Consider the following 23,262-nt stretch of genomic DNA (forward strand, 5'->3'; position numbering starts at 1 on the left):
GTAAAATACAAGCAGACAAACATTCAAAAACCCAAAGCTCATTTGTAGCTCAATATTTACTCAATATTTGCCATTTTGAGATAAATAACCCTGTCTACCTGGAGGATTAGCAGAAGTGTTACCTCCCTCTTGTTACTTTTAAAATCTATATAAAATTCTAATCAATACAGGGCTGTAACCACCATAGACATGGAAGGGGACAAGTCTCCCCCCATATTTGAAATTTTTGCACTGCTCTGCTGCACTGTGTTACACATCGCTCTGTTTGTTGTTAGGATGACAAAAAAGATTTAAAAGTTACATTTTAGACTGGTCTGCCATAATGTCAAAATGATTGAGATGGCCAATCATATCAAAGGTTGGGCCTGACCTACCCAATCAGGAGCTTGGTCCACCCTGGCCCCATAACAGCCAATCCCAAAATTGTAGCGATATTCAATAAATTTTTATTTTTTTAATAATTTTTTTTTTTTTTTTTTTTTTACCACCCGCTTCTGCAATACGTGTTACACTCCCTCCCATACCCGCAAACATTATAATATTGTATATAATTTTTGTGCATCATGGGCCGCTATCAATATGCGCGTCATTGAAATCGCTTTTGAATTATTATACCATTATACCATTCAAAAGCTTGGAGTCAGGGGAGGGGAATTTTTAATTTTTAAATTTTTAATTAGAAATTAATACTTTTATTTAACAAGGATGCTTTAAATTAATCAAAAGTGATGATAAAGACATTTATAATGTTACAAAAGTTTTCTAGTTCCGATAAATGCTGTTCTTTCAACATAATACTAATAATAATAATAAATGTTTTTGAGCAGCAAATCAGAATATTAGAATGATTTCTGAAGGATCATGTGACTGGAGTAATGATGCTAAAAATTAAGCTTTGAAATCACAGGAATAAATTAAGTGTTCATTTGCAAAAACAGATTTTTAACAATACTCAAAAATCATGTTTTTTCTTTGTGCTTTCCAATTAATTTCAATCAAACTGCAGTTGGGTTATTTTGACTAGGTTAAATAAATACTTTTAAAAAACAGCTAACTAACACAAAATCATGATAACATAATAAAAAATATGATTTTGAAAAATTTGCAAATAAACAAATGACATTTTAAAATATATTCAAATAGAAAGGAGTTATTTTAAATAATAAAAATTTCACAATATTACTTTATTAAAAATACAATGTAAATCTTGAAGAGAGAAGCTCAAAACGCCCTCAGAGGGAACACAGATATTATGTAAGGGAAGAGAAAACAATTGAAGATACAACAGGAAAAAAAGAATCCGATATAATAGAAAGGAGATGGTGAGAAGAATAGAAGAGGTAATTTAGAAAGAGGAACATGTTGCAGTGCATAAGAGAAAAACAACAAGACAAGAAATCAGGCATACTGATTCATCTTTCCACCTGCGCGCCTGGGTAATAACATTAATGTGTGTGCAGTCACGTTTATTTGGCCAACAGGTTTCCTCCTCCCTTTGGCATTTGTCTGTGTGTGTGCTCATCACCACCATACTGTGTAGTGGAAGCTCAATTTATGCTTTCTTGTTGGTTTCTCTTCTGCATACACAATATTCTCAGTGTACACAATTACACACACACACAAAAGAAAGGGATGCGAGAGATGGAGAAAAGGCGAGATTTGATGAACCGACTGCCTCCAGGCATCGCTTCTGCAATGCTAATTAACCCTGCAGTCAAAATCCACCACCAAGACACTAACCCTTAAACATAAACACACAAACCCTCCCACACACAGGACCTCAATGCTAACCGCGTATGAAAGTTTTACTTAGATGCTGCCGAGTTATTTCCTTTCGCATTTATTTTCTTTTATAATTATTTTCCGTCTAATCTAAAATGTGATCTGATCACTTAATAATTATGCTTAATTAGGTATTTTCAAACACAACAGAGAGCTAGACTTTACATTTCTTGCAGAAAATATATGTAGTGGCTAGGTGTTTGCGTACTGCTAGTCAAAACCCAAAACTCTGAGAGTGGGATTTTTCCAAAAAGTCATAAATCTGGTTGATTTAAAGCACACTTCTCCTCAACAAGTAACACAATTTGCAGCATTGTTCTTGCCCATGCAGCAGGGTTGTGTAAAATTGTAAATTTGAATTTAATTGACCACAGCTCAAAGGAATTTAAACTGAAATTTTAAGAAGTGGAATTTTTCCACCATGGTTAAAAAAAAATTGCTAATTGGCTAATTTTAATACAATATAAATAACATATATAAATTAAGTATAGATTTGTATTGGGGACATCTAAAAAAAAAAATTATAATTTTAAAATGCCTTCAAGCCAAGTTTTGTTTTGACAAAATTTCCTTTTTGTTAAAAATGACATATATTTGGGTTATATTTAACTTTTTTTCAATTTCAATTCATTGCCATATACATTTTGTCTGTTCTAAAGAATGCGTGAACAGTTTGTAATCTCTAAACTATCAGAAAATAAAAATACAATGTAAATCTTGAAGAGAGAAGCTCAAAACGCCCTCAGAGGGAACACACATTATGTAAGGGAAGAGAAAACAATTGAAGATACAACAGGAAAAAAAGAATCCAAAGATATAATAGAAAGGAGATGGTGAGAAGAATAGAAGAGGTAAGAGGGTTGTGCAAAATTGTGAATTTGATTTGATCTGCTACACACCACAGGAAGTTGAGTTGGAATTTGCAATTACTGGAAGTGAAATTTACTGAAAATTCAGAGAAAGTCAGGTTTATGTTTGTTTGTTTTTCCCCCCACAGTGGTCCAAACAAAATTGGTAATATAAATAAATATAAAGTACAGATTTCTATAGCTACAGATTTTTCAACTTTTGCTGTCAAGCCAAGTTTTATCTTTGTGTCAGGGTTATATATTTCAGGTCATTTTAAATCTACTTCCTAATTCAGTGTTTTAAGTCTATGCAATTCTAGTTGCTGTTTGCAACCTCAATTCAAATCAAATTCAGGAATATAAGTGGATTTTAAAAAGCAAATACCACTAATTGGCATGGGTTGATAAGATCTTTGGGTCATGGCAACCACAAAACATCTTCTTCATGAGGAGTTTGGTGGTGATCACACTCTAGTGCACACTTTTTTCTTGGAGGTGAGACAAAACATCTACCCTTACTTGGCATTTCCAGGGAATTGAATCAGGATTATGTCAGCTGCTGTAAGAAGCAGAGCTCTTAAAAGCAGTCTGTTTCTGATTCCATAGAGTGCATTACCATTATGAGTCCAAACCATCTCTAGCATAAAATCTTGGCACTTAGATGGATAATGATAAGGCTAACGCAAGAACCACTGCCACCAACAAAATGTATGAGTTGATTTGCATACAAGTAGATTAAACAAACACATCTTCCCCTTAAATAGCATTGCTTCACCCAAGTAATTTTTCTAAATAACCGTAGCATACTTAATTGAAAGCACTGGTCAAGCAATTTCATTTAAAATAAGTGAAGTGGGACACTAAGTGAAATTACTTTGGCAATGACCGCATAAGTTTCACAGCAACTTGACGGAACTACCAAAAGCTCACAAAATCTCACATACAGACATGACTGACACAGCCCACATGCATATTTAGTTTGTTGCCTGATATATGCTAATTAATGCACATAGTGCAGATTACTGAGATAGTTATCAGGCTTCAGCTCTTCGAGTACTGTTTGTCCCCAAACAAGCTAACAAGTAAGCTGGAGGAACAAATATATGACCTCATTATCTCATGCAGCATTGTGTTAAGCAACAACGGTCAGAGAAACAAATATATTAACAGCAAGAACTACCCTAGTAGTTGGTGGCACCGAGGGTGTGAATTGCATGCAGATGTAAGACTGAACCACAGAAAGCCTTGTTACAGTTCATTCAGGTGCAAATACGCTGGAACTGGCCACTCCTGAATATGAAAATTAAAAAATCCCTTTAGAAATAGTGAAGAAAGGAGTTATTTAAAACCAGTTATTCAAAGATGACTCATAGCATTAACGGAGGGAATAAATTTAGTAAAAAAAAAAAAAATCTGCTAGTGTGCTGTCTCCCTGGAGGACGCTCAGGAAGCTCCTGGAGGCCATCAGGGCCAGTGGAGTTGAAGCAGAGCAATCGGCACTTTGAAAGGAAGCCTAATTAAAACGCAAAAACACTTGCTTAGTCAGACAGGATTCAGAGCAGGACATTTTTTTCTTCATGTCTCACTTCTGATAATATAATGAATCTGTCTAATTGTGAATATTAGATGGCTTAGTATGTATACGTGAGCTGCTCTGTGAGGCTTCTACAAACTCTCATAAAACTATTGTCATAGCACAATTTACAGTGATAATACCTCCAGTGAGACAGGTTGCTAATATTTGGGTCAGTGGGCCCTTATGCTATAATATTGATAAAAGAAACTCAAACTAGCCCAACACAAAATCAGTCTTGTAGCTTAATATCTAATCTCTTTCCACGCAAAGAGTTCTGTAACTGTTCCCTTAGTACCTAAGGGAAATCAGGGAACATATCATTTATATGATAGCATATATATATATTTCTATATATGGGCAAACCAATATTATACTGATATGTTGCATGCTGATTAGTATAATGAAATGATTGTTCAATAGACTAAAAAGTGTTGAGAAAGTTACGTATTAACCACTCTTACATTTTATTTCCATATTTGGAAAAAATTATTATTTGATATTTTCTGATTTTTTTTTATACTGCATGTTCATTTTCATTTTCAAAATCATGAATTTTCATTAAATGTTTTGTATTTTTAACAATTGCTTTCCAATAATATTTAACAAATTCCATTTCATTCTGACTGCTAATTGTCTATTAACAGTGTTTAATATAAATTCTTAATGGTGAATTCTTGCTGACATGCAGCTGCATTATGCTTGTACTGGACTGATCTTGGAGTAAGAGAGAACACAGATTTTTCTTAACTTTAAAAAACTAACAAACAAAGAACTGCAGGTAAAATCTGGTTCACTTCAGTAAAAATACTGCTCTGATAGACGACATCTGCATATCCTCCCCATATGCCCCTGGTATATACTACAGATTGTTAACACTAGCGTGTCTAAATTGTAACCCTGTTGGCTTCCCTCAAAGTTCCTTAATGAACCCAGCTCAACTGTCAGACTTATTAGGCTTGGCTCTGGAGAAACAGATTTGTGATTTACAAATCCCCAGGGGAAGTAGGGTTTACATTACTTGCCACTAGTTCTCAATTGCTTCAATATCTTAGTACATCTGTGCTAGTTTGCTGTGACTAAGCTGCGTTTCTCTACAGGGAGAGGTGCACCATTCTGCATTTAGAAACGTCTTTACACTTAGTTGGCTTAGAAACTAACTGCTTTTAATCGAAAAATCAAAGTGTTTGACGAATCATTAAGAGATTAAGATAAATGGTGAAACAGGCAATTAAAGCAAAACAGTAAACCAACTTCAGACCAAACCTCCTATTAAGCAGTGTAAAAAAATTATACATCCAATTAACTGTAAACTAAATAAATAAATAAGAAAGTACACTCATTATTAACCACATCTACTAACTAAATCTGGATCAGAAATCGTTTCTTCAGACAGCACTATATTTTCAGTGCCACTTTCTTGTTGCCACTTTCTAAATTGCCACTCTGGCTTTATTCTTGATTCATATCTTTTGCGTTCTGCTGAAGAGTAATTTTAACAATACAATATATGCACATTCTAATAAGTCACTGGCAGTGTAAGACACGGTGTACAAAAAGTATACAAGAAAAATGTATTTATGTTAATGTAAATGCTTTTCTGCATGCCTCATGAAAGCATTTCAAACAGTAGCAGAATGTTATGTCATCAGTGTTTGCATTTACATTTAAAACAAGTTGATTTAATTCACTGAGCAATCATTTAAAATTCCATTCAGTTGTTGCATCATTTGTGAATTTCTGTAAAAGCAGTCTAGAGGCTTTCCTGAAATACGGCAGCACTAATCTAGGTAAACCATTTTGCTCTGCTTTAAAAAAAAAAAAAAAAAAGACAAACACTTTATTTCATGGTCCAGTTAGTACAAAGTGTCAGCAAAAAAAACAGCAGTATGCACATAATGTCAATACAGACCTGTTGGTGTAGCTTACAAGGAGAATAAAGAAGAGATTAAACCTATTAAACACTGTGAAATTTGTGCTATGTTTGTTTGTTACATAATAATTAGATGGTAATTACCATGTAATATACCACATTAAAGAACATTTCCCCCAGAGCCTACGTTAAAGAGGTAGAACACATTTGTTTCTGAATGTAAAGAATTGTCGTTTCTCTGGGGGGGGGTGCGACACACGATGCTGTGATTTAATTAGGTTGGACATAAAGGATAATACAATACATCAGAAGGTGTTAGGGTGTAGACAGCAACATGATCTTAGGGTTAGTTATACTTGACTTCCTGATATGGAATATGAAGACATCTCGAGTCTTTTGGTTAAAGCTGTTACAAACTTTTCAACACCAATTCACACTTTAAAAACACAGTATGTTCTCTCCGGTTACAGCCTACACACTCATCTCATTCATGGATGTAATAATTCACAGCAAGTTCAAAAAGTTACGTTTTTTAAACAGGGAACAGATTACCCAATGTTCCCTACATCGCTCCTACAATACAGAAGCTTATCTCGCTATACACCTCAAAATAGCCTCGTATCAACTTGCCAGGTCCATTTTCTCAATCCCTCTTTTTTTCCCCTCTTCCTTCAGCCCCTAATGGATGTGAAAATGGAATTGCATATCCCGGAGATCTACTGAGTTTATATTTTGTCTTAACGTGATTTAAACCAAATAATCGTGCTCTCGCCACATGTGACGACACACTTTGATAAGATGAAAATGCAAATGGGTGAATCACACATTCATGACACATTCATCCTGTAAGTTACTTACTTATTCAGTCAGTCAGCCAGTCAAAAGCTCTCCCAAAGGCAGGTCTTCTTTATTGCCCCAAACCTGTCCTTCTCCACCCCCTGAAATCCACACTTTTTGCTCTTTACTTATGAACAGCATCCATCACTGTCCGGAGCCCTTCTGGTCTATCAGCGCGTGAGATCGGAAGCGTTGAACGGGGAATCGCAGTGGTTGCCGTCTGCCAAAGGAGCTCCGCTAAGACCGAGCGCATTAACGACACCTGACCGTCCGTCACAGACAAAGTGAACTAGTGACACACTTACGTGCACCGCGCTGATGAAATATCACAGTGATGTCTCCCTCGCTCCTGTGCCTCTCTCTTTTTCCCACCTCTCCACTAAAGCGCAGGCTGTGGAAATTCGCAGCAGCACTCACTGAAACCCCTGGCAGAATACATCACCACTTTCCCCTTTATGAGTCACAATGCACACACATTCACACCTCTGATCCGTTCCTACCTGCCACATGCGGAGCATCTCAAACCAACGCACACTTTCTTTTACCTTTACCTCCATGCACTATAGTTCAAATAGTCTCAACTCTATCACAAGCACGCTTCACGCCATAGGTAGGCTTATGTGCTCAACGCGTGCTGCTGGTTACCTGTGGCTGCTATTCTAGATGCCATAAGGATCAGCGTTCCTGTGATCAGCGTCTGAGTGATCAGCTAAGAGGAAGAGGGAACAGCCAGCACTCTGTCTCCACGACAACGCCCGGCAGATGCCACACCTCCAGTTCAGGCTCCTCAAGAACAATAGGCGTTGATCACCACCCTCCCTCTCTCTCTTCTTCCCTCTCCATCCGCCGATTCCCGCTGTAAAGCCGCGCTCACTCGGAGAGAGTGACGCGCTTGTGTGTGACGTCTTCCCAAAAGCAGGGATTCTGTATGTGTGTCTGTTAGACTGAGTTCCACAAGGGGATTAGGCACTTTTCATCTTCATGACGCACACTAGAAAGAGAGAGAGAGAGAGGGAGAAAGAGACTGGAGATGGAGAGACAGAGGATGGGGTCGTCATGGAGATATTCGCCCATTAAGGGAGTGTAGGGTGAATGACATGAGATAGCGATAGAAAGAAAGAAGTGGCGTTAGTGAAGCCCTACAACACAACCATACGGCACTTTGATTCAGTTTGGCATGAAAGAGAAGAACCGTCTCGCTAAAAGAGGGACTCGTGCTGATTTGCATGCACATATTCTCGCTTTCTCCTCCTGAGCTTTACTCGTGTAACCGGCTAGCCCTCAGGGAGGCCTTTCTACTGCTCTATCGTGCATTTGACTTAATGCTCCAGCCTTCAGATTAAAATAGCTGCAGCCAAATGCCTTAAACCCGCCGCCTTTTCTAAGATTACAAAGCACTCGCTTGTCCAGCAATGTGAGCTTCAATACGAAACCCTGCTGAGGGGACACAGTGAGGGCAGATTCCCTGATGGTACTTTAGGTAACACAAAATGCCATGTCTAATTCCTATTAACATGGTGTAGATGGCAATCTGCCATTGGGAGTATGACAGGCTCTTCATTCTACATACTAAACAAAGGGTGCTACAGCCAGTAATTGTGCACAGTGTAGAGGGTGTTATAATTAAGCCACTCCCCATCAGGTTTAAGCCTCGCTAACAAGAGAATAATTGACTGAGGAGGTTGTCGGCCATACAGATGGAGCCTTGATGTATATGATCTGATAGTAACGAGTTAGTCGACAGTATCTGGGGGGTCAATGTATGCAGCATGTGCTCTGCCGAATGCCAAATGTGTTTTCAAAGGTGCAGCTGTAATTGTAGAGCTCTATCATCTGATTCTGTCATGCTGATCTGATATCAAAGAGATGAAAGCTTACTGTGATTGCACATTCCATGAGCAGGAATCCCACACATGCAAAGCCGGATACACCCAGAGACAATTACAGTGAAGCCTGGGCAGGCTAGGCTTCACCACATAACAGTAATACCAAGAAAATCACATTCTGTTTGATGCAAGCAAAAGTGCAATCTCTGTTGCTTTTAGGTGTCTGTAAAAGTGTTAGCTTTTGAACATACAAACACATGTGAAGTAAACTTTACGTTTACACTGGAGCTTAATCCAGAGTTACTCCTAGTTTGACTGCTTAAACTTGTTCTGTACACTCTAAATTTGGTTATTTATGAGAGGGACAACTGCATTCTACAACCAAATTTACTCGAAAAATACAGGTTCAAAAAAAAAAAACAGCATATGCTGGTTAGGTATCAGCATAGCAGCTGGTTTGAGCTGGTTTAAACTGGTCCTTAGTTGGTCCTGAGCTGGTTATAAGCTGGTTATGGGTTCTGAGCAGGAGCTAGTTGTTTAGGACCAGCTCGGGACCAGTTTAAACCAGCTGCCATACCTAACCAGCATATGCTGTTTTTTTTCAACAGGGACTAAACCAAATTAATACTGTGTACAGAACCAAACTGAATGACTAGTTGTTAATTCAGTAATACTTCTCTCTCTTTTGGACACTGACAGCTCGTCGATGTGCGTCTTTCTTCACCTTGAGCAGTGCTGGCAAATTACAGAGACTGAGGTACGTGTCTTAACTTATTCGCAAATTTTGACATCCACCTGTCTCTCTCTACCAGCCCTGTGGTCTAATGGTGATCCGTTACTGTCCAAAGAGAGCAAGCAGTTTAAAAAGAGCAGCTTAATGAAAAGAAGAACTTTCCAGATGATGAGACACCTCAGTTTGCTAATATTACTTCGCTCACAAAAAGCTAAACAGGATAATCTGTTAGCGTCCATGTTTATTGTTAACACCCTAGTAAAAATGATTTATTTCATGGTAAGTATACTTAAAATCTATTAACATATTTACTGATATATCACTCAAAACTTGCTGATATAAAAATTATACTTAATCTTTATTTAGAGTACTGCTTGTGCACAATGCACATTTTTGTGTTTTAATGTCACTATTGATGAGGATTGTATGATTTTTGAATAATAAAGGTGAAGTGTACCTGAAGTATACTTGCAATAGTTCCACTTTAGCACATACAGATATATTTCAGTATATCTTTAGTTGGACCTCACCAATACTTCCACACAATTAAAGTGCATTAAGCACAAAATTAGTTGTTAAGATTTACCAAACTTTTTATACCAGTGTAGTATACACTTACAAAAGCACAATTGCAGGGCATTTTTTTATTAAGTACATAAATATGTAAATGTATTTGTAGTATACTTAGCATGAAATAAATGTATTTCAAATACATTTTAACATTTTTGTTTTTCACTAGGGAAGCCAGATGGTTCAGAAGTGACTGCTGTAGTCTGTTCACACATAAGTTGAACATTAAGTGCATTCACTCCCAAAACTGACATATTGCTTAGCTATACATAATGCCTTCTGGCTGAACCAATAGTGAATGGTTGGAACAAGAGCAAAAATTATTTTTCCCATTCCACTATATATATTGTATACAATTCTGTTTTGTTCTGCTTGTGGCGCAGAAAGGACATGTCACCTAATAAAAAACATGTGCCCAAATAAACATGACTGAATTCACCAATAAAAAGGCTTGAGGCACTGAACTGACAACATTTGAAGAGACAATTGTTTTACTTCTTGGTTATGAATAAAGGATGAAACATTCTAAAGCAAACAAATGTAAAAACAACCAATTTAATTATGCAGGAGACGCTTTGATGTTTTTTTGCATGTTTGATCATTTCAGCCGTCTTTGTTTGAAAGCAACAAACCGAGATGCAGAGACACAATGGGTCACTTTGATGTGAAAAAAGGAGCCCAGAGTGAGATACATTCATTAATGTCTCTTCACACATATGCCGTGCAAAAAAAAGCACCAGTGAGAATCGTGCAGCATCGTGTGTCAGAGTTTAAGTGTGAACAGAACACATTTCCTCAACTCTCACACACACTCCATACGTAGCTGTTCACTGGCCAGTCGGTTGCTATGGGAAACCATCAGAGCACATCAAAACGAGCCCTCGAGGGACTCCTGCCGCGAGCAATCCTATCCACTGAAACACACTTAACAGTGTGTGTGACAGAATGCCGTTTCCAAGATGCGGACAATTCGGTTTCTCACACCTTGCCTCATAAAAGAAATAGAAACTCATCTGTCAGCAGTCTAATAACGGCTGGGAAAGCATTTAGGGGTCATGCTGTGCTCGGGTATTGAGCGAGACATTTTAGAAAATGGAATAATTATTGGGCAGTACAAATATAAATCTAAAGATCAAGGCAAATAGATACAAATCTATACATTAATCACCCTTCAGTGAGATCTGGACTGTGATTTATGTAGCATTTATAAATAGGCATAGCATTTATACCTGAACAAGGCATGATGAATTCAGTTAAAAAATACATGTATGCATAACATTTTAACATTTATTTTAATACAAGCAAATGCTGTGCTAAATTTCATCATAAAAAAGTAAATCGAACAAAAACATACAATTCCTCAAACAAACAGAGAAGTCATGTGAACTCAGTGGCAGTGATCTCAGGCTGTAGACCTATAGGCCTCAACTCCTCAAGTCAGTGAGGGGGTGACTAATTGGCAGAGACAAAGTGAAGGTTGAGTCTCCATCTTGTGGCCATTAATCATAATATTCATAGATGTGTATCTAACAATCTTCCCTCCCAAACGCTCTTCAAGTATATTACTTTCACATTTAGGTTATTGGCAGATGAAAATGCTGCACAGGAAAGTGCATATTGTGTAAGTTGTTCAAGCATAATTATCGAAGCATGTAAATGAGGATACCACTAATTCTAAAAGTTGTGCAATCAAAATCTTACATTAAGGTTACATTTATATGTGCGTGTGTGTGTGTGTGTGAATGTGTGTGTATATGTATATATATATATATATATATATATATATACATATACATACACACACATACATACACACACACACACACACGCACATATAAACAAACTTTTTTGTGTGTGTGTGTGTATTAGTGCTGTCAAGCATCCAAAAATAAGTTTTTATGTAATATGTGTGTGTACTGTATATATGTATAATGTATATGTAAATACACACACATACAGAATATATACTGAAAAAATGTACATGTATTTGCATGTATATATTTAAATAATTATATATAAATATATACAGTGGGTACGGAAAGTATTCAGACCCCCTTAAAATTTTCACTCTTTGTTATATTGCAGCCATTTGCTAAAATCATTTAAGTTCATTTTTTTTTTTTCCTCAATGTACACACAGCACCCCATATTGACAGAAAAACACAGAATTGTTGACATTTTTGGAGATTTATTAAAAAAGAAAAACTAAAATATCACAAGGTCCTAAGTATTCAGACCCTTTGCTCAGTATTTAGCACCCTTTTGATCTAATACAGCCATGAGTCTTTTAGGGAAAGATGCAACAAGTTTTTCACGCCTGGATTTGGGGATCCTCTGCCATTCCTCCTTGCAGATCCTCTCCAGTTCTGTCAGGTTGGATGGTAAACGTTGGTGGACAGCCATTTTTAGGTCTCTCCAGAGATGCTCAATTGGGTTTAAGTCAGGGCTCTGGCTGGGCCATTCAAGAACAGTCACAGAGTTGTTGTGAAGCCACTCCTTCGTTATTTTAGCTGTGTGCTTAGGGTCATTGTCTTGTTGGAAGGTGAACCTTCGGCCCAGTCTGAGGTCCTGAGCACTCTGGAGAAGGTTTTTGTCCAGGATATCCCTGTACTTGGCCGCATTCATCTGTCCCTCGATTGCAACCAGTCGTCCTGTCCCTGCAGCTGAAAAACACCCCCACAGCATGATGCTGCCACCACCATGCTTCACTGTTGGGACTGTATTGGACAGGTGATGAGCAGTGCCTGGTTTTCTCCACACATACCGCTTAGAATTAAGGCCAAAAAGTTCTATCTCGGTCTCATCAGACCAGAGAATCTTATTTCTCACCATCTTGTGGTCTTTCAGGTGTTTTTTTGTGTCTTGCACTGAGGAGAGGCTTCCGTCAGGCCACTCTGCCATAAAGCCCCGACTGGTGGAGGGCTGCAGTGATGGTTGACTTTCTACAACTTTCTCCCATCTCCCGACTGCATCTCTGGAGGTCAGCCACAGTGATCTTTGGGTTCTTCTTTACCTCTCTCACCAAGGCTCTTATCCCCCGATAGCTCAGTTTGGCCGGACGGCCAGCTCTAGGAAGGGTTCTGGTCGTCCCAAACGTCTTTCATTTAAGGATTATGGAGGCCACTGTGCTCTTAGGAACCTTAAGTGCAGCAGAAATGTTTTTGTAACCTTGGCCAGATCTGTGCCTTGCCACAATTCTGTCTCTGAGCTCTTCAGACAGTTCCTTTGACCTCATGATTCTCATTTGCTCTGACATGCACTGTGAGCTGTAAGGTCTTATATAGACAGGTGTGTGGCTTTCCTAATTAAGTCCAGTCAGTATAATCAAACACAACTGGACTCAAATGAAGGTGTAGAACCATCTCTCCCTTCAGCACAATCACAGCAGTGAGTCTGTGACCCATAGACATCACCAGACTCTTGGTCTCATCCTTTGAAATACTGTTCCCAGCCTTTAATGCAGCCAATTCCAATTGTTGCTTCTTTTGGGGAGTTTCTGCCTTTACTCTCCTCTTCAGCTGGTGAAATTCATGTTCAATCAGATTTAAATCTGGAGATTGACTTGGCAAATCTAAGACTTTCCATTTCTTTGCCCTTATAAATTCCTTGACTGAACTGGCAGGGTGTTTTGGGTCATTGTCCTGATGCAATATGAAGCACTTCCCAATGAATCTGGTGGCATTTTCTTGAATATATTACTTGCCTACATGCAAATACATGTAGGCAAGATGGTTTTGTACCCTTCCAAATTCATTCTGCTACTGTCACCATACATTAAGTCATCAGTAAAGTTGAGAGGGCCTGTTCCAGAGACAGCCGTGCATGCCCATGCCACGACACCACCTCCACCATGCTTTACAGATGAGGCTGTCTTGGGATCATTGCAGTTCCCTTTTTTTCTCCACATTTTTGCTTTCCCATCACTTAGATAAAGGTTCATCTTTGTCTCATCGGTCCATAAACACAGTTCCAAAACTCTTCTGGCTCACCTTTGTGCTTTTTTGCAAACTCTAATCTTGCCTTTCTATTTTTGGTGCTGGTCAGAGGTTTGCATCTTGCTCTGTAGCATCTGTAATTCTGTGTCAAAGTCTCCTGAGGACAGTAGATTGTCAGAGCATCACCCCAGCTTTCTGGAAGTTGTTGGTGATTTTACAGACACGTCTTTTAGGGTTCATTTTCACCGCTTTTATGATTTGTCTGTCATCAACTACTGTTTTTTCTCAGCCGATCAGGTGGTTGTTGGTTGCTGGTGGTTTCCAAACTCCTGATTTCTCCATGCCCTTTGTTTTTGCTATAGCTCTAATTGACTTCCTCTTTTCTTTTAGCATCCAAATTGCTTGCTTTTCTCTCAAAGTCAGCTCCCTTGTCTTCATCCTGGTGTGTGTGCGTCGTCATCATCGAATGCAAGATTCAGAATACAGAAGTAATGGATATAACGGATACGACACATTCCCTGCTTTTAATATCTGAAGAATGAATGCAACAGGACACAGTTGATCACTTAGAAAGACCTGTGAGGCAACTGTTCCAATACTTATGCTCACATCAGATAGAGGGATGAAACTCTAAAAGTGCTGAACTTCTTAGTTGGTAAAACATCTGTGTCGAATCACCCAATAATAAAATGTGACATTCTGTAGTTTTGTCTCATATTCATCTTTTAATCATATTTGTAAATGTCTTGACTCCACAGCCAACAGAGCAATTTTGTCTTTACTGTTCCAATACTTTTGGAGGGCACTGTATATATATATATATATATATATATATATATACACACACACACACATACACACTTTATTTTTTATTGTAATAGTATTTTCACAGTATTACTGTTTTTGTTGTAATTTTGTTCAAATACCTTCAGCTTTACTGAGCATAAAAGATTACAATGCTGAAACATCTTAATGATCCCAAACTTTTGAATGGTAGTGTAAAATACATAAATGCATATGTGTGCACAAAGATTGAGAGGAAACATACTGAATAAACAGTACATAAAATATAAATATATAATATATAAATACACACACTGCATGCTAAAAATCCATCTAAAACTATTTTCAAAGGTATCCTGCCACTTTTTGAATAAACACTTTGCTTGCATCTTTTATGAGTTCATATTAATTGAGCAACATTAAATATTTATACTTTTAAAAATTAATTTGACACTGGGCCATTTGAAATGCACTAGTAAAGGCCAAAAGAGCCAGTTACAATACCAAAGATATGAACCTTTGCATGTATTTCACCTAAAATCACATAATATACTTATGAGAACATATTTAGAGAAATTCCGAAAGTCATTGTTATGGTGATAATATATATGCTCTCTCCATGCATGCTTATCTCACTGCCATCCACTGTCAAAATACTGAAAATGTTTGGCAAAAACCCCAAGCCACATGTCAGGGTTGCTGCAACAATGAAGATGCTTTCGTGCTCTCTGGTAGCTAGAGGCAAGAACAAACATGTAAAGTAATAAGACATGACTTAGCCTAAGAGCATCCTGCCTAGTGAAAAACCATTTATACTATGGTACTCAGAGGTCGGACGGGGTTTAATGTCAAAGATATGCCTAGTGGCTCTTTTCCTTTTTAGAGCGGTTGTATAATACCCTCACTGCCCAGCTTAGTCTCATCTCAGTTCAGAGGTCTGACTATTATTAGCTTTTCCTTCCAATGAGTCCTCCATTTTCAAAAACCAAACTTTCATCTCAGATTATGTATCTATGCACACATAAGTATTCACACTATATGCAAAACAGCCATCTAAATTAAGATTTCAGCACTGCATATCTCCATCTGCTTGAAGCCGGTAATTGGTGAACAAACTGTGTGCTCCTCATTAGAGTTTTGTAAGGGTCACTAAGACTGATTCAAGGGTCTCTCATTAGGGATGCTAGAGGTGTGAAGCGAGGAAGCTCAAACAGCATATCAGACTGTCATCTCATTATCCTGATGTCCAGTACCACATAAACAACCAGAGGACATCAAAATGATATTACAGACTATTGACACCTGCATGCATTTCTTTTTGCCATTATTAGGGACCCTGGATCTCAGCCATTAAATAAATCTTAATCTTTAATGGCAAATAATCTTTAATGGCAAAATGAGATTTGAAGTCATCAAAGTTGATTTGTCACAGCTCCTCCCGTGTTGTTTGTTTAAATATTAAAGCATCTGTTCATCCACTGATCAACAGTGTTGGGGAAAGTTACTTTTAAAAGTAATGCATTACAATAATACTCCATAAAAGATAACTAATTACATTACTTTTTATGGAAAGCAATGCATTACGTTACTTTTGAGTTACTTTTTAAATCTGGGCGGGGCTTGCTTTCTTTTGCAAACGTAAAAGCCCTTTTCACAAAAGTGAAGTGAATATGCCTTAGGCCGAAAGAAAATTGGTTAATAAAATGGGATTAAATACATAAATGATATTGGTCTTGTTTAACATTGAATTATTGCAGGTTTGTATAATATTCTGAGTTTGCATTTGACTGTTTTTATTCATTTTGAGACTACTGTTTTTGTGCAGGTGAGATGAGAAAATGCATGTTCATTTGAAGTCATATTAAGAATTACAGTAAGCATCATGTTCACACAGCAAATGCAACGCCTCTGCACTTACTCCCGATTTCTCTCAACATGGCAACACGAGAGCTGTCAGTCCAGACATGAGAAACAAAGTAACTGGCGTTACTTATTTGAAAAAAGTAACTCATATTTCCTTTAAATTCTAAATGCAAGGGGTCATTTCATTGATCAAAGTGACAGTAAAGACATTTCTAATGTTTTTCTAAAAAGATTTCAGTTTCATATAAATACTATTCTGTTAAACTTTTCAACTTTTTCAAAGCACCCTGAAAAAAGTATCATGATTTTCACAAACAAAATGCAGCACCACTTATTTCTACATTGATAACAATAAATGTTTTTAAGCACCAAATACATTAAAAATATATTAAAATATATTATTTTAAATTGCAATATTTCATGTTTTCACTATTTTTGATCAAATGCAGCCTGGGTAAGCATTAGAGAGGTCTTTTTCAAAATCTTAGGGGGGAAAAAAGCACGGAACCACAAAAATGCCCGTATTGATCTCCTGTCCTTGAGATAAAAAGAACATTTCAGATTGAACACCAGTTTGATTCTGAACAAAGTCGTCTCTACTAAATCATTATTTATTTTCTTTTTATGTACTTGCAGTAACCCTTCGTCCTTGCTCTAGCAACCAGTATCAGGTGACATTCTGGTGCGATAATACAGCACTGTTCAAAGTCTACTGCATGATACCTTTAACTTATTCTGAGCTCTATGAATTTAGTTAAACAGATACCAATATTGGATTTACAACATAATGTGGCTGTGTGAACACAATCAAGTTTTGCCCTGAAGAGTGTGGAATAGTGTACTGCAAACCTCCATTCAAAGACACTGAAAACAAGAAGCTTTATGTCTCTAAAAAAAACTAACTCAATGGTGACTCGTTTATTGAATGTGAGTTTTAAAATCTAAATCTTAAGGATGGAGTGAACTACAAAAAGTTAAGTCAGGTGTTACGAATTGCAGAAAATTGTGGATAAACGTCCGATTCCACCTGAAAAATGCAGATACATAACTTTATTAATAACCATATGTTTTTCTGCTACTCCTCAAGATACACTATATTGCCAAAAGTATTGGGTCACCCCCTTCTAATGAACATGTTTGACTACTTTAGTAATTATATGTTGCTATAAAATTAGAAGCACACAATTCCGTAGAATATCATTATATGCTTAAACATTAAGATTTGTACTCATAGAAATTACTAGTCAAACATGTTCATTAGAAGGGGGTGACCCAATACTTTTGACAATATAGTGCATGTATGCTACCTCTTTGATCTACTACGGTGAGATTTTATGTTCTGAATAATTAATTGCTCATTAATATCCTGCAACACTGTGGTGATATACAGAGATGCCTTTAGAAATAAATTGAATCAACATAAATCTATTTTATTTTCAGGGCCTATTTGATAATGCTGCTATCTTATTGAAGAGCCAACTCAAGCCAATGACATTCAGACAAGCACAATTCATCCGTTACAGCACTGCAAAACAAATCCCACAGTTTACTATTCTAACAAGGAATGTAAACTTATGATGCATCAAAAATTCACAATATAAAAACACTTATCTTGAATTGCAAACCCCCAAATTTAATCAAGTTAATGCTTAAAAGACGTAAGGCAGCTCTATGAAGATTAGCTTGATTACATTCACTCAATGGCCAGATACCATCTCAATGAATTGTTGACAATTAATCTGAATAAATTAAAATGTTTATGTTCATTAGGCACTGAAGCAGCAAAGCTACTGGATAAAAGAACAGACATTTCCTTTCCTCTGCCATTAAATAAATTGACAATTTCTTCCAAAAAAAAAAAAAAAAACTATATTAAATACTTTACAAACTCTGAACAAGACTTGCCAGGGGTAAACATTGAACGTGACTTCATTATGCGCATGTTTTTTTTGTTGTTGTTTTTTTGCTCAGGGTGAAAACTATGTAGTGATGTGTGAATGTTTGGTGGGTTAAAGCGAGAACGTGTAGTGTAGCATGATACAGAAATAATACTTAAAATGTGTGTGAATGTAACAAGCAGCAGAGATTGTGTTATTTTCAAATTTTGTCTGTGCTGCAAACCTCATTGATTGTGCAAGTTGAAGTCCAGGAGTGTGTTTGTGAAGGGCTTTTGGGAAAAGTGTACTTGAAAGGGGGTTTCATGGCAGTTCAGTCCAGTCTGTTTTTGTTGCTTTGGTTTTAAGAGGCGGAGAAAGAGACAGGAGAGAGAGATTGAGAGAGAAGATTCAGGCCCTTGAAGATATTCAGACCACAAACTTGTTCTTAGTGGTGGAGCCACTCTTAGTGGCTGTGTCAGCATGAGACTGGTAGCCAATGGTCATATTCATAGGGATGCCTAATCGTTCCTTGTACACCTTCCTGCCAAACAAACACAAAAACACATTGTAACCAGTGGAGTATGTTTTCATTTAAATGTCGCGTGAATGCATGAGAGTCTCACCCTATGTGCGTTATAGCCTCTTTGTTCTCATAGTCAGTTGTCCAGACGGCGATTTTATCTCCTTTTGTTCGGATGTTGACTACAGCCCCACATACACCATCGCTGTAGTCGTCAAAGGCCTCACCGATGAGGCACAGCAGCTGTAGGTATGACACAGGTGAATGTTAGAGAGCCAGGGCTACAGAAGTACATGAATTACTTGTGTGTATGTTGAGGGGGCGTTCAGTGACTAACTCAGAACTCTTACAGTTTCCAACCAAAAGCGGTCCAGGTCATACTTCCTCTGCTGCTTATTGAGAGTGATGAGCCAGCGGCCTCCTCTTTTATTCCTCTCATCCTCCCACATAGGCTCAATACCATCCTGCAACCCAAGCACAAAGCAAAGTCCACAGTAATCTAAAGAATCTCGTACACTACCTCTAAAAAGCAGCAAGCAACAGTAGACAAGCAAAAAGAAACTACCAAAAAGAAGCAGAAATGCACAAATGTTATGTTTTCCAAATGCTACGCTTTTGGCAACTGATCCTTCACTATACTACTCTGCCCTCCTTTATAACATCCCAGTAGAGATTTCCATAAATAGGACAACAAAGTAATAAAAAGGTAAATGCTAATATTATATTATGATGCGAGTTATAAGGATTAGTGAAATTTGAGAGCATTTTATTTTTTTTTAAATACAGAACTCGAGTGAAATTTATTTTAAAAATAATCTGAATACTCAATATAAATTATATTAAATAAGTAACATTAACTTGACACCATGAACTTCTTGACATTTTTTTCTTATTGTTTATTTCCTGTAGCTCAAACGGTAAAGCATGCCACTAGCATAGCCAAGTTCATGAGTTCAAATCCTAGTTAAAGAACTGATATAAGATTTGCAAAAGAGACATGCATACAGCATGCTGTCACTTCTGTGAGCTATCTGGCAACATTTCACCATATTTTTGGATAATTTCTGTAAAATTAGTCCTAACACATTGACTTACATTAGAAAAGAGCAACAGCTTATCTGATAATATGGCAAACTGCAACAGATGCTTCAGTATGATTGGTCAGTTGTGTTTTTGTGCAGCTTTGCTCAGGGTCAATTTGTTCTTGAAGTCATGGTAATTTGTGTTTATGGCAGCAGCAGTTGTGATGGAAGCCTACCTTGAAAAGTGAGTAGTCACATCCTGACATCAAATGACTGGAGAGCTGAATGTGGTTATAAAGCCTATAAAGAAGAGATTCATAAAATCAATTAGACTAGTCAACTAATTTGGGGGGGGAAACAGTGTTTTAATATATGCTTATCTCTTGGAAAACAAAATCAATCTTACGCCCAGAAATCCTCTACTGTGTCAAATTTGGAGATCAGTCTGAGATTGGCCTGCCATGTTTTGCTCTTGTCATTTTTGAAGAACCATAAAGACCATCTTTAAGAAAAAAATAAATAAAGACAACCTCTAAACAAACTAAAAACTACATTTAGAAGCTAGCACATTATTTGAAAAGTGCATTCATTCACTCGACCTGTTCTGTAGGGGGTGTTTGATGTAGCTCTCAGGGCTGACAATCTCCTGATTGGTCTCTTCTGAGTTCTCCTCTTCACTCTTACAAGAATTTGAGTTTAATTCCTGCACAGGAACCTTTAAACCCAAAACATTGGAGTTCATATCACAGCAGCCAGTACACACTCACAGAGACAGAAGAGAAAGACTGGAGGCAATGTCCCTTTATTGTCCTCATTTATTTATTTAACTCAACAGCTGAGACCAGTGCAATACCTGGCAGTTAAATGTGATTGTGTTGTATCTGATGTTAGTCTGAAGACTACAGTGACTGTTAGTTTTGCTTAACTTGAAGCTAACATGAGCTTTGTGTTTACAGTCACTCATTATTATGAGCGCGAGGGTCTTTCGTGTGAGCAGTTTAGAAAAATGTAGATACAAATTTATACACTTAAAATTAATTTAAAGTATCAATCTTAAACGTATTCGCAGATTGTAACAGCTGTGAATAAACGGTGGTTTGGCACATCTTTCATAGTTTGATCCAGCATGGTGTCGTTACAATTCACTTCACTTTCCTCCTTCGCTGTCTTAGTTTTTGACAGCTGTGCTGTGATGAGGACGCCTTGTTCTCGAAAGAAAATTTAAAAAAGTGTGACTGAATGCATATAGGGTAGTGGTGACGAACAGACATCTGGAAAAGTAATTAAGTGCCCTACGCGACTGGAACAAGCCTTGCCAACTTTCAACCAAACTTGTTCATCCACCCCATTCAAACATGCCAAAAAACTTTTTCAAAGTTCACAGAGGACGACATTTAAACGTAATGTTCGCCTAAAAAGAAGTATAAACGTATTGTTAGGGGCATGTAGTTTGTAGCGTAGCGCTGAAGGACTGGAAAGTGTAAAATAATTTTTGAGAAGTTTATGGACTCACCGGCTCCGCCGTCGCCATTTTACGTGAGTTTACGCAGGCCTCATAAGGGACGTTCACGCTTCACTACAGTGCTGCGCTCTGATTGGCTGACGCAGTGCTGAGAGCGAATCACAAGCTGTGCGAATCACACTCCCATATATATCTATGCACACTCCTACCAGAGAAGATTCGAACACTGTTTAGCTGTGAACGAATCATTCATTTGAATCGGCTCTTAAATATGAACAATAACAGTCACGAATCGTAGTTCTCAAATCACCGATTCTTTGAAATAATAAAACCCAGATATGTTGAATATTTATTATTTATATGATGGAATCACACAGTGCATCTACAAAAGAAGGTTTAATATAACAACTAAATATATATATTCGATTTTATTAAAAATTATAACTTGAATATCAGAAAAGTATTTTCAGCCAAGTGATGTATATTAAATTTAGTACTGTGTAATGTAAATGCCAATTATATTAGTTTTTTTATGAGCTGAATGAGGGATGCAATAAAGTCAACTAAATAAAATTATACAATTGTAATAAACATAAACAGTAATAAATAGGCATAAGTAACGATATGTGAATTTACTCGAGCGTTTTGACCATTACAGACCGAAATGTGATTACTTGAGACATAAAAGGCAGCTGAATCGTTTTTAACCGGTTCTTTGAAATGAACGGTTCAAAAGAACCGATTCGCGGAAACGACGCCCCCAAATGTTGTCTTTTTTTTTTTTTTCATTTTATTAAATGCCATAAAGAACATAAAAAAATAATAATAATCAATGCCAGGGGTGAGTGCAATTAGGAATACAGTTATTAGTTACAAAATCGTGAAAATATTATGAAAATGACACAATGAGACAGTTTTAAGAGCTTTGGAATTGTTGGATGTAAAAAGAGTGTCCAGGTAAGATTTAAGGTCCTTACTGAAAACAGGAAAGTAAGGTTTAGCACCTTGAAACTTACATTTGTTTAAAAAGAATTTTGCAAGAAAAAAATAATAAGTTTATCAGATAATATCTGTCCTTGTCTTCTTTAGTAAAGTTATGACAACCAAATAAGACATCCTTATATAATAAAAAGAAGCTCTGTGAAGAAAAAGCATGTACAAAAATCCTTCCAAAATAAATTAGTATATGTAAATCCCAAAAGAGATGGGACATAGATTCATCTTCAGCCTCACAAAAGGAGCATAAAGAGTCAATATCTGGAAAAAAAAATCATATAAAGCTTAACAGGGTAAAAAAGATGAAGTAATTTGTAAGAAACCTCCTTAACCTTATTAGTTATTAAATATTTAGATGACAAAGTCCACACTTTCTTCCATGGAATATTATCATATAAACCATTCCAGTGGGATAAAATATATGGGAGAGAAGCTATCTCAGCCTGAAACAATTGTCTAATTATTTTGTTCCGACTGGAAGAGGGAGATAAAAAGCAAATCTTCCCAATCACTGTATCAAAAGGATACATCTCTGACAAAGAAAACTGGGATCTAGCGAAGCCCTTGAGAAGGATTATGGCCCCACAGGGAATGACGTCCATTACAATGGCGAACTCTCGAGGAGTGACAGGAATATTATATTTATTTAGAAATTCAGAATAAGAATATAAATAACCATCAGAGTTTAATAACTGAGAAACTAGAATAATATTATTATTATAAAAATAAAGATTTATTTTTAAAAAGAATATCACCATTATT

At 37.0% G+C, this 23,262-nt stretch overlaps 1 protein-coding gene across 1 annotated transcript; it reads right to left on the reverse strand.

Annotated features, from left to right (window-relative positions):
• Nucleotides 1–18,029: 18,029 nt before the first annotated feature.
• On the reverse strand, nucleotides 18,030–21,689 carry LOC306884462 (eukaryotic translation initiation factor 4E-1A-like). The gene is made up of 7 exons (XM_079440334.1): nucleotides 21,556–21,689; nucleotides 20,642–20,757; nucleotides 20,449–20,544; nucleotides 20,279–20,342; nucleotides 19,371–19,484; nucleotides 19,124–19,263; nucleotides 18,030–19,041 (listed from the first exon to the last, which is right to left on the reverse strand). Exons 1-7 carry the CDS (start codon nucleotides 21,571–21,573, stop codon nucleotides 18,927–18,929), a joined length of 663 nt encoding a protein of 220 aa, XP_079296460.1. The 5' UTR covers nucleotides 21,574–21,689; the 3' UTR covers nucleotides 18,030–18,926.
• Nucleotides 21,690–23,262: the final 1,573 nt, after the last annotated feature.

The sequence above is a fragment of the Barbus barbus genome (assembly GCF_936440315.1).
Source record: "Barbus barbus genome assembly, chromosome: 18".
In the NCBI taxonomy this organism is placed as follows: Eukaryota; Metazoa; Chordata; class Actinopteri; order Cypriniformes; family Cyprinidae; genus Barbus; species Barbus barbus.

What these genes read in the sequence shown, in the direction of transcription:
- LOC306884462 (XM_079440334.1), bottom strand. An exon ending in AAACACCCCCTACAGAACAG is followed by an intron (nt 20,545 to 20,641) that starts GTCGAGTGAATG and finishes TTTTTCTTAAAG; the next exon opens with ATGGTCTTTATGGTTCTTCA. An exon ending in GTGACTACTCACTTTTCAAG is followed by an intron (nt 19,485 to 20,278) that starts GTAGGCTTCCAT and finishes CTTGGGTTGCAG; the next exon opens with GATGGTATTGAGCCTATGTG.